Below are 12223 nucleotides of genomic sequence, written 5' to 3'. Positions count from 1 at the left end.
GCCTCATCTGTAGCATGGGCCTAATAATAGCATATACTATTAGTTATTGTGAAGACCATATAAAATGCCCAGAATAGGGTCTTTTAATGCTTAATAAATTATTTACTATCATCTTCATACTTTCATTTAGTCCATGTGGCAACTGTGAATATAATCTGTGAAAGCCTCTTTCGGCTCCCCAGTCTCCAGTTAGTGAACAACCCGGGTGACTTATCTGTATTCCTTGAACTGCTCTTTCCCTGAAACAAAGCTCATTGAGGCTGACTGTCTTAGCTGCTGATACCCACCGGCTTTGCAGCACAGTTAATTTGTATGTCTTATCACCCCAATACATGGTGAAGTCCTAGAGAGAAAAGATCATTAATCCTCATTTTTGTGTTCCCCAAGTGCTCAGCCAATGTTTAAAGAAAGAGTGAATGAACCAATGACCATCTTCTGTTGTCAGAGGCAGAATTCACTCAAACTGTGAAGGGTCCTGAAACTCCCTCCAAGTAGTTTCTGTGGAACTTGGGTGAGTGATACATCTTCCCACTTCCACCTTCCTCCCTCAGACACAAAGTCTACCCCAGAATGGGGGGACAGAATGAAAGCTTTGGGCATGCCTCTCCTCCATTCCTCTCACTTTGAATCACTTTAAAAAGCCCCTGTGTAACAAGTCTCACCTGAACATGCGCCGCAAAAATATAAACACAAGGGCTTTCAGGAGCCAGAGAGGTGTGAGGATAGCCAGGGGGTGGGAGGGAGCCCAGGGAGCCGGAGAGGGCTTGCCTCACTCAAGTTGTTCAAATACAATTTAAAGAAAAAGGTGGTGGTCAAAAGACATGCCTGAGGCTCTGATTCACTTCACAGTCTTGGTTTTTGCTCCCAAATAGTCCACTGAAAAGCAGGTTTTCTGGGAATTGTGAACTGGCAGAGACCCCTTGGAACACACTCTGGGAGCATGAGGACACTGGGACTCTGATTCTGAGCCTCTCTCGTCTCTATTTGAGAAGACACACTTCCTTTCTCACCATCCCTTCAAAGGCTGGGGACTCAATGTCAGTTTCACAAACTGAAATCATTAGCCCTGCCCCACATGACACCAGGCACCTTCTAGAAGGAAAATCATAAGGCAGTTAGTCCTCCTCTGATAACAACATTCATGGATCTGTTCTGAGAGAGTGGACTTTCTGAAAATGCTTTATCTCAGAGTCATCACCCTGAAAGCAGAGACAGAAATCCTTTTCCTGTATTTGCAATTGTAAAACATAAAAGCAGTGGAACGCAGGGGGAAGAGCCCCTGTTGGGCTATCAGTGGCCCTGATCTTAACATGCTTTGTGATCCTGGACATAAGTCAAGGTCAAGGTCTTAATCTTGTGAGGATTAAAGGAACTAACTCTGAGAGGATGTGGAGGAATTGGAACCCTCGGGTGATGTTGGTGGGAAGGTAAAATGGTGCAGGCACTGTAGAAAGCAGTATGGTAGTTCCTCAAAAAGTTAAATATAGAATTACCATATGACCCAGCAATTCCTCTCCTAGGTGTATACCCAAAGAATTTGAAAACAGGGAATTGAATAGATACTTTTTCACCGATGTTCATAGCAGCATTGCTCACAAAAGCCCCAAAGTAGAAGGAACCCAAACGTCCATCAACTGATGACTGGATTAACAAAACATGGTATATACATACAAAGAAAGATTATTCCACCATAAGGAAGAATGAAGTTCTGAGACATGCTGCAACGTGAATGGAGCTTGAAAACATAATGCTGAGTGAAACAAGCAAAGCACATGACAAGAACTGTAAGATATCACTTCCATGAAATATCTAGAAATAGCAAATTCATAGAGACAAAGTAGATTAGAGGTTGTCAGAAGCTGGAAGGAAGGGAGAGTTGTTGCTTGGTGGATAGGGAGTGTTTGTAAATTGTGGAAATTTGAAAAGAGAGGGAGAGAGAAGGAGGGAGGGAGGGAAAGAGAGAGAGAAACTAATGACTGCAAAACTCTTGGCCAAGACAATAACCAAAGAGTCATGATTCAAACTCAGATTTATATGAGGCTAAAGTTCACATTCATGAGCTCTCAGGAAGCACAAAAATAGTTTCAGGATTATTCTTTGGCCTCAGGGCAGGGCTCTGGGCTGCTTTCTCCCTATCTTCTGTACTATTCCCAGGGCTTTGGACGGACAGAATGACATGGGCCAGAACTAGAAGATGTGAGTGTCTGGTTTTGTTTGTGAACTCCTCCATGGACTTTAAGTCTCTCCTTCTGGTCCCTGCTAGTCTCTGTCCAAACTTACAGGAAGTCCAAATTCTTAGCAAGTTGGGGGTGGTGTAGGGTTGGGTATAGGGCAGAATAAAGGAAAGCAGAACCATCTTGGCCAGGAACTTTCAAAACCTCATAAAATGGATGGGGCTGGTTGTGCTGGTCTATTTCCTCCGACGTCTACAAATAACCAGATGTGTTTCCAGGGCTGCAGGCCAGCGTCTCTAATTCCACTGCAGAAATGGACCAAAAAACGTTTTTGCACGTAGTTGAAACATATGACTAAGCCCCTGGGTTGGGGAGACCATGTGCCATAGCCTCCTCAACTCCCCCAAAGTTCTTCCCCACAGCAGGATGATGGCTTAAATTCCACCAAAAGAATTTCATTCTTTTAGATTAAGGCTTTGACTCCCATTGATTCTATTTTTTTCCCAGAACAATCCATTGAGCTGCAATCAGACATGTAAAGATAGTCCACAGAATTTTAGATTGTTCATCGAATATTCTGGAGCTATGCCTGGTGCTGTACTTGGTCTGGGATCCTTTTTCGAGGACTGGTACTGGTAAGCAGACACTATGACAATGAGGATATTTGGGAGAGGAAGTAGATTGGTGCCAAAGAGAGAAGAGCAGAGAAATAGGAGTAAGGTTGGGGATGGTGGGGCAACAAAGTGGCAAGGGGCAAAGACAAACACATGCTGGGGTTAGTTTACTGGTCAAAGGAATTTTTCGAGTTCTGGATTTCTCTCTGAAGCTCCAACAGAATGACTCCATGCCACCTCTTGCCCTTTCTGCTGGCGTTTATGACTACTTCTGCCAGATGGGGATGTCAACTCTTAATCTGGTAGGATTATGTAACAATTAAAGAGATGCTGTGTGTCAAGTGCCTTGTACAGTGCCTGGCACAAAGTATGGAAGCAAGAGAGGTAATAGCTGTTATTACTATTATTATAAATATTTGTTATTCAATAGAAAAAGAGAAACCACATCCTAGTCTCCAAAGACCACTTTCTGTAAATGTTGGGGCCTTCCTTAGGAATTGTCAGGGTTGAGTTCCTGCAGGGGGATGATGAGATGAGCCACAGAAAGTAAACACCAGAGAATAAATGATAATTTCAAGCCTTATCCCCTCTAAGAAGTCTTCCTTCCTTGATAATTCCCACTCATATTGAGTTTTCTTCCTTGTGACATGCTGATGTCACCATCACACATTTCATCTACCTCATACTATCGAGTCATCTCATAACTTCACAGTGCAAGATTTTTGAAGGCAAATGTTGCACCGCGTACTACCTGTCCTCCCACCGCAGTGCTGGGGATATGAATAGTTTCTATAAATAGTTATTCTAGAAATAATGCTGAGTGGTACTCAGTCTGCTCTTTTCCTGCTCTCATCTGGGGAAGAGTTCTGCTGTCTTCTACATGTCCAACTGCAAGTCTGCTAGTCTCTATATCAGATTTTAAGATGGCGAAGCAGAAATGACTGATCAGCTTCTCTGAATAGAAAGACATAGCAGATGACAGAGTGAGAATACCTCCCCCAAATACAAATTTCTGCCCCATTCTGGAAAAACAGAAGTAGTAGAGGCTACCCCAGAGGACTCTAGATGATCCAGATTATCTTGTGATATATTTACGTCCTGAGAGCAATTATGGCCTAAGAGGAATTCCAGGCCGTGCAGGAACTGCAGGCTTAAAGACGGAAGCTTCACAATCAGCAAGTAGTATAACGTCTGTCAACCAAGAGATTTAATGCTACCTCATCGTCTCTCTTAAAATGTGACAAGTATTCAAGACACTCATAATACACATTTAATATTTATAGATTGTAATTGAATTATATATTCCCCAAAGCAAATGGTACAAATCAGGGGATCTATAATCTAGCAATGTGGATATTAATTCCAGCTTTGTAATTTACCAACAGTATGATATTTACAAGTTATTAACCTCTCTGAATCTCAGTCTCTTCAGAGTAAGCAGAGCAGTAATAAATAACCTTTATCAAGCACTTAGCATGTGCCAGACATTGTGCTCCCTCTGCATTAATTATTTTAATCATCAAAATAATCCTATGAAATTGGCTTAAGTAATCAGTTCCTCATCATCACCACCACATCTTACACAAAAGGAAATGCAAGTTCAGAGACGGTAAGTAACTTCTCCTAAGGACATACAACCAGAAATGTACATATATTACCTCATTTAATTCTCACAACAGTTCTCGGGTGTTATTTTTGTGGAAGGAGAAACTGAGGCTTAGAGAGTTGACACGACTTGCTGAAGGTAGTAGTGGGGCTGCATTTTGAGAATTGTTCTGTCTGACTGCAAAGTTCATAATCTTTCCATTACTTCAAGATTCCTCAACACACATGCATTTTGTCTCCCTCTCTTTCTCCCTTTTCCTGTATCTCTCCTTCTCTCCCTCTCCCTTACCAGGAGTGGAAAACCTAGGCAAGGTGCCTAACTCTTTGGAAAACTCTTATTTATTGGAAAGATTTTGTCTGGTAGGTACCAAGACAGAAGCTGATCACTCCCGGGAGAAATGAGCCTTTGCTATCCTTACGAGATCAGTCAAGAGCTGTTTTTGCAGCTCACGTTCCCCTGGACAATTGATTCCTAGTACTTAGGAGAGTGATCTAGATGGAAAGTTGGCAAGTCTCCTAGATCTGCCATAATCCTATTCTCTCACACCCAGCCTTCTTGCCCTCAGAAGTCATTCTTACAAGGATTTGATACCTTCTTTAACCCAGCACTCACTAGGGCTTTATCCAGGAATAAAAATAATGTAAATGTTTCATATCCACTGGCTGCAATGCAGTATCAGACTGACTGGCTTGGGTTCCTGCTCTACCACTCACTAGCTGCGAGACAGTGAGGTGCATCTCCTAATTCTTGTGTGTAAAACGGGGATATTACTAATGTCCCCACCTCTCTCCTAGTATCGTTGTGAAGATCAAATAAGATTAGACTATGAGTTACTCAAGGACAGAGACTGTATATTATTCAGCAAATGAATGAATGAATGAGAAACTCCTCATCAACTGTAAATCACCACACAAATTAGGGTTAGGGTCATAGCATATGTAATCAATGTAACTATTACATTGATTTTTCAGTGATTTTAATCACTTCATTATCTTGGCCTTAATTCCTAATCTATGAAGTAAGGAGGCTGCTCTAGATTATACCCAAGATTCCTTCCAGTGCTGGTAGCTTTTCATTCTGTTATACTCTGTTTGTTCTTTAAACTTCCAATATGCACTCGACCACTCTGCATCCTTACTTTTTTTAACTTTTGGTTTTAAAATATTTTAGATTTACAGAAACATTGTAAAGACAAAAGATAGGATTCCTGTACACCTTTCATCCAACTTCCCCAAATGCCATTTTACATAACTAATGTGCGTTTATCAAAACTAAGAAATTAACATTGGTACAACACTAAACTCCAGATTTTCTTTGGATTTCACCAGTTCTTCCACTTAATGTCTTTTTTTCTGTTCCAGGATCCAAACCAGGACACCAATGTTGCATGCAGTCCTTACGGCTTTTGAAATAGTATTCTATTTCATAAGCTTTTGTGGACATTAGGGAAGATGGAAACCTAATAAAGAATTTGTCCTAAAGTAACAAAGTGTGTCAGCTATCCTCTGCACTATGTCTGAGAGATGCTATGGAAATCTAAAAAGATTATCCTACAGCTTGATAAATCCAACAAACCCAAAGGAGATGTGAACAGTAAGATCGAACCCCATGTTTCAGGCAAGAAAATCAGCAGGCTTCTTTGATGAGGTCTCTGGGTATACTGGCTGGGATTTGGGCCAACTCAAGCCCCAGTTAGCCTAATTTACTCCTTCATTAAATATTTACTAGAGGCCTACTATGTGCCAAGCACTGTTCCAGGGACTGGAGATACAGTGGTAAATGAGAAAAAGTCCTTACCTTCATGAAGCTTACATGTTGGTGAGGAAGACAACCAATAAACAAATAAATGACAAATCAGGCAGGGACAAGCAGAGTGAAGAAGGCAGGCTAAGGTCATTGGGAGGTGGCGCTGGTTTGGAGACAGTGGTCTGGGAAAGCCTTCCTGAGCAGGCAGGCACTGTGCATAATGAATCCTTGGGGCTATGAATCAGCTCTGCACCATACACAGCCTTGGACTTAATTATAGTCAGCTTATGGAAAACTCTGAGTTCCTGCCCAACATATCCAGCCTCAAATTGGCCTTAATGCTAACATAGCTTGGTGGGATACTTTTCCTTTCTTTTCTCAGTCTCATGGCCTGTCTTTGGTGAATTCACAAATTCAAAGAGTCAGCTCTGATCAGTGCTGCCATTTTAAAATGTCTTCTTGGGAGCCTTGAAGCCCATGGGGAAAAAAACAAAAAAACAGATGCCAATAGACAAAACATTCTTTCTCTGTATTTGGTTTCCATTTAAAGCTTCCTCGCCCCAAACGGCCTTAACAAACCCTAGATTCACTACACCTTTATTGACTGCCCAATGTTTTCACCTATACCCTCTTTTTTTTTATCTAATCAAAGATTTTTATTAATTCTTCTGCCAAATACAACATTGATTTCCATCTACAATTATCTTTTTAAGATAAAAAACAATAATTCAATTGAAAAAAAGTGGCTTGAGCTATGAAACATTATACTTTTAACACACTGATTGACTAAAAAACCTGGAACATCACTGTTAAGATGCTAATCATTGTTGGCCTTCAGCAATGAATGGATGCAGCTTTACTGCGACTTCTCCAAAAATGCTTTGCAGCACCTAACACAGTGCTGGTACACAGCCTCAAAGTTGGAGTCATTCCCATAATAGGGATCTTCAACAATAAGTTGTTTTTGCGGATGGTAGCTCCCAAGTAGTTCAATTTTCACTTGGCAGTTTTTAACTTCACTACCTTTTCTATTCAAATCTCTCAGATTGCTTTCATCCATTCATAGTATGTAATCAAATACCTACATTCTTTTAAGCAGCACAGTAATGCCCACTAACAGTTTGTGAGGTGGGTATCATTATTTCCCTTTGTCCAAATGAGGAACCGGATACCCAAGATCAGAGCTAAGACCTGCTGGAAGCAGGAGGTGTGAACCCAGGCTCCCTGACTGTGGTTCAGCCTTTCTAGAAAACACCAGCGCTGTCTCGTTCCCCCAGGGCCCACATGCAGTTGTTGTCAGTTCTTGGGCAGCCTTGCCCTGCTATAAAGAAGCTGTTTTCTGTGCACGTGAGCTTTACATTATGATTAGTGAAGAGGGAGGAGGATGCAGCTGCGGACGGAAGAGGAGAAAGAAAAATCACTTGACACTGCACACTCCAATATGCCACCTGCTGGCTTTTCGCTTGTTTCCCACTGGCCAAATGAAATTGTGTTATTTCATCCACTTCTTTTGCTTTACTTCAAATAGTATTGGGAGTTAATGACAGGCCAGTTGGCAAGTTGAAAGCTAAACTTCATTTAGCTTCTCTCACAAGCCGGGAAGCAAAAAAGCATCAGCAGGAAAAATCTAAGTGCACTTTCAGGGGTAAGCAGTGGCACAAGGTCCTGAAGATGTGGCGCCTTCAGAGACGGTGCAGTCTGACCGCTCATTTTCGAAATGAGGTACTAGGGCCTAGCAAGCTGAGCTTCTTGTCCAAGGTCACACCACAAGTAACCATAGGAGCCAGGATTTAAATGCAGGCCTCCTGACTCACAACCCTGGGCTCTTCCTCTGTGGTCTGAGGACTCGGCTCTGAGTGCTGTTTTACTGTGGCTCGGAAAAGGGGCCTCCTCCACCTACTGGGCCCCGAGATGGGAGAAGTAGAGGGAAACTGTAACTAGGTCATTTCCATGCTCCATGCCAGGCAAGAGGCCTAGCAGCAGGGAGTTGCTGGAGACTGTCCGTCACAGCCGAGCTCCCGACTCTGAGTCAGACGGCCATCTGTCAGAAGGGGTTTCAGATAATTAAATCTGCTTCCCTGAGGCAGTGGGGGTGGAAGAGGATGACCCAGTAAAGGTTGTCCTAGCAGAGCCCACCCAGTCACCAGCCTTAGCTGTTGCAGACTGTGTGACCCCTGTCCCCATCCCTTCCACAGGCTGGCTTGATCCCTCCAGGAGCCCATCACTATAGCTAAGCACAGACACTTTGGAGTTAAGACTCAGTGTATTCAAATCCAGGCTCAGGAAACACCTGATCTCTGGGCTGCAGTTTGTCCACCCATAAAATGACTAATGGAATTTTGGGACATTAAATGAGATAATCCACATAAAGCTCTTAGCGAAGTGCCTGCTCAGGGTAAGCACTCAATAAACGGCAGCTGTTTTCATTCCTCAGAGGCCTCTGTCTGGCCTCCCCCCACCCTTTGGTGTCTCTTTCTCTTAGATTTCCCATTCTTGAACTCTTTGCTACTTGAGCAACCCTCAGAGTTTTAGGCTTGACCATGCATCATCTCCCTACTACCTCAAGAGACTGTTAGAACTGCACAGAGAGTCTTCTGAATTGTTTTCCAGATACCACACGCAGCCTGCCGGCTGGGGCTTCCTCCTCCCTGGGCCTTCTCCCTCCTCCTCCCTTCTACCTCTACAGTGACCCTGGCTCCAGCCGACTGCTGTGACGAGAGACAGACCATGGTGTCCTGTCCAAGGATATGACAGCTCCCAGCAAGATACAGCAATGCCTGCTCCTCCACCTCCTTCGTAGCAGATTAATGAAAGTCACGAAATATAAGGCCCAGTAGCCGAGCAGCCAATAGTTAGTTGCTGGGATGGACTCTTGACAGAGTAGTGGGGCTGAGACCTGGTGGGGACATTGACACCCCACAGTGGAGAGCAAGCTCTGACCAATTCCGTGTCAGCAGTGCAGGCAGAGCAGGCCGGTGAGCATAGTAAATAGAAAACAGTAGACTATCTTCTAGCATTGGAACGCATTTTAAATTCGGACAGAGATAAGGAGTGGTAGAGAGCCCATTTAATAGGGGCAAGAGAAAGCCATTTAAATTCATTTCCCTTTGCCTAATTTTCTTTGTCTCCTCTCCCCTATTCACTTGCTCTAAAGCAGATTTCCCAAACTATGTATGGTGAGGTTCCAGTTGTTTCCCCCAAACTGTTGCAGCACCATGCAACAGTAAAAATAAATGACTAAAAAACCTAAATGGCCATTCGGATGTCACAACAATATTAAATTGCCATAAAAGTTCGTAAACACTTTCAGTTTCTGTACTCTTCTTTTATGCAGCCTGGTAACAAACAGTTCACAGACCTACACCTGTCCCTGCACCAAACGTAGAGTGGAGCTGCTTCCAGAAGGAACAGAACCACGAAGGAGTCCATGTCCAGGAACACTCCTCATCCTGGGTTATGTCTGCTCAGCTGCAGCCCTGCCCCCACCCACCCTGAGCAGGGCTGGTTAGTTTCCCAGTACTATTTGCCCAAACTTCAGGCTCTGCTATTCCGTGAGGGTCAAGCAGCCCCCGGGGTTTGGGATATGCAGAGATGTCCCCAGCAAGCCCAGAGAGCTGCCCCTTACCATTGCATTCCAGCCCTGTTGATCTCCTCCCACCAGCACTCGGTGGGCTCTCCGAGGCTCTGGGGTGTGGGCATGCAGGCGTAATTCCATTGTCTGTCAGAACCCTCCTTCTTGCTGAAGATACTCCTCACGGCCACCACCACCTGCCCCTGGGGACACTGGTAGCTGAAGCCCTGCCGGTTCAGGTTCACCCACCCATCGTCGGCATAGTCAGGATACTGCTGATAGGGGTACTCATAGTCGCCATACTGGGCCCAGGCCACGGTGGCCAGTGGCAGAAGCGCCCACAGAAGAGTGAGGTCCATGCTGCCTGGACTTCTGGCAAGAAATGTCACCCTAGGTTTGCTGGGCTGGCTGTTTTATACAGCGGCCGCTGACATGTGGCTTCCAGATGTGGGTGAGCAGGATCCAACTGCAGCGTGTCATCATTTAAGCAAAACTTTTCAGCATGGAGATGTTGGCCACAAATGCAGTCAGTTTGTTTTAAGGTGGAATTCTAGGAACATGAAAGGAACATGCAAGTTGAAGTTCTCCAGAGAGAGATCAACTTTGCACATAGGTTATAAAAGCAAACAGCTTCACACCTCTTGGAAACATTCACTTGGGAAAAAAACTGATTAGCAGCCTATTTGTCCCCCATCTCTCAGCACCTCACTCCTCAGTGCCCCTTCCCCACCGGCAAACCCCTTTATTTATTCTCCAACCAGCCTCCAAGCAGGACTGCACAAAGATCCAGAGTGATTTTAAAACCAAAATTACAGAATGAAGGGCTAGAGTCATGCAGATCTCTGCTAGAACAGATTCCTAGATTTCTTTTAAGTTCTCAGCCCAACATTTTTTAACCCTTAAGTGTAGGCATGTGTGTACCTGTTTGCAGGGCTTCTCTGGGAATTCTTAAGGGATAACATTGAAGCACTGTGGGCCCATGGGAGAAAGAAGTTGGGCATTATCACTGCACTCAAGTATCCTTCTAGCTACTGAAAATGGACCCAGTCACACCTACAAACTGCTGTCTTCTCTCACTATGCAATGAAGTTTAATCTCAATAATTACACGTTTTACCCTTCAGTGCTTTTCCTTCTTGTTGAATTTTCCTTTTGTTGGGGTGTCAGTTACATAAGAAAGTCGACCTGTTTTAATATTTAGCATGTAAACATGTAACCACCATCACAAACAAAACATAGAATAGTTCCATCAACCCCCCAAAATCCCCTTAAGCTCCTTTGTAGTCAGCCCCTGCCTCCACACCCAGCTTCAGGCAAAACTTATCTACTATTGATTCTGATAGTTTTGCCCTTTTCAGAATATCCAATAAATGGAATTATATAGCATGTAGCCATTTGTGACCTTCTTTCACTTAGTATAATGCTTTTGAGGTTCATCCATACTATGTGTATCAGTAGTTTATTCCTTTTTATGGCTGAGTAGTATTCCATGGTATAGATATGCCACAGTTTGTTTATCCAGTCTCCAGCTGAAGGACATTAGGGTTGTTTCCAGAGTGATTTTAATTCATAATTACTATGGTAATTATGAATAAAGTTGCTATAAACATCTGCCTATAGATTTTTGTGTGAAGAAGGCTTTATTTCACTTGTGAAAATACCTAGGAAAGGGATTGCCTGGTCATACAGTAAGTTCATGTCTAACTTTACAAGAAACTGCCAAACTGATTTCCAAAGTGACTGTACCATTGTGTATGCCTATTAGCATATATCCATTAAAAATATTTTTGTAGCCATAGGCTTGTAGTGGTATTTCGGTATGGTTTAGATGTATATTTTCCTAATAAATAATGATTTTGAACATCTCTTCATGTGATTGTTTGTCTACATATGTCTTCTTTAGTGATGTGGCTGTTCAAATCCTTTGAACTCTCTTAGCATCCCTTAAGCACATGGCATTTCCCAGTTTTCATTAGGATTGTCCTTAAAGAAGTTTCTTCAAATTGTGGTTGTAGATCAGTTATATCAGAAACCCCCAAGATTTTTGTTCCCGGACTTACCAGAATATAATCTCAGAAGGGGTGCCCAGGAAGTTATATTTTAGAAAAGGTTTTCCAGGCAATTCTTTTTCACACCAAAGTTTAAGAACCACCTTTCTAAAGGGATGTGGAGCAAAGGAAAAATCACACTGTAAATACTGTCCCCTGCCCAACAACATTTCACGTTTACCAGATGCCATTCAGACTAGATTAAACATCAAGGTAATCTTGAAGGAGAAAGAAAGTCAAACAATGGGGATAAAGCAACAGTGTCTGTGCATGCATATGTTCTGAGGGGAGGGCAATTTCTTCTGATGATGTTTACTGAAGGCTTTGGGCTGAACAGATACACGAGTCCCAGTTGTGTTTTTAGCACTACCTTCACCTACCACTTCTATTGCAAAATGTCTTAGTTTTTCAGGGCTGCTATGTCAAATACCAGCCGGTGGGCTGGCTTAAACAATAAGCATTTAT

At 43.1% G+C, this 12223-nt stretch overlaps 1 protein-coding gene across 1 annotated transcript in view; it reads right to left on the bottom strand.

Moving 5' to 3' along the window:
* DPT (dermatopontin) overlaps positions 1–10083 on the bottom strand; it is a 29072-nt gene extending 18989 nt beyond the window's left edge. Inside the window, exon 1 of the mRNA XM_037813055.1 lies at positions 9766–10083. Within this exon, the coding sequence (XP_037668983.1) occupies positions 9766–10070 (305 nt within the window). The 5' untranslated portion in view covers positions 10071–10083. The remainder of the gene's footprint in view (positions 1–9765) is intronic.
* Positions 10084–12223: the final 2140 nt, after the last annotated feature.

This window comes from Choloepus didactylus, chromosome 2 (genome assembly GCF_015220235.1).
Source record: "Choloepus didactylus isolate mChoDid1 chromosome 2, mChoDid1.pri, whole genome shotgun sequence".
NCBI lineage: Eukaryota > Metazoa > Chordata > Mammalia > Pilosa > Megalonychidae > Choloepus > Choloepus didactylus.
Note: the sequence above shows the minus strand (reverse complement) of the source record. Positions and strands in the feature narration are given on the sequence as shown.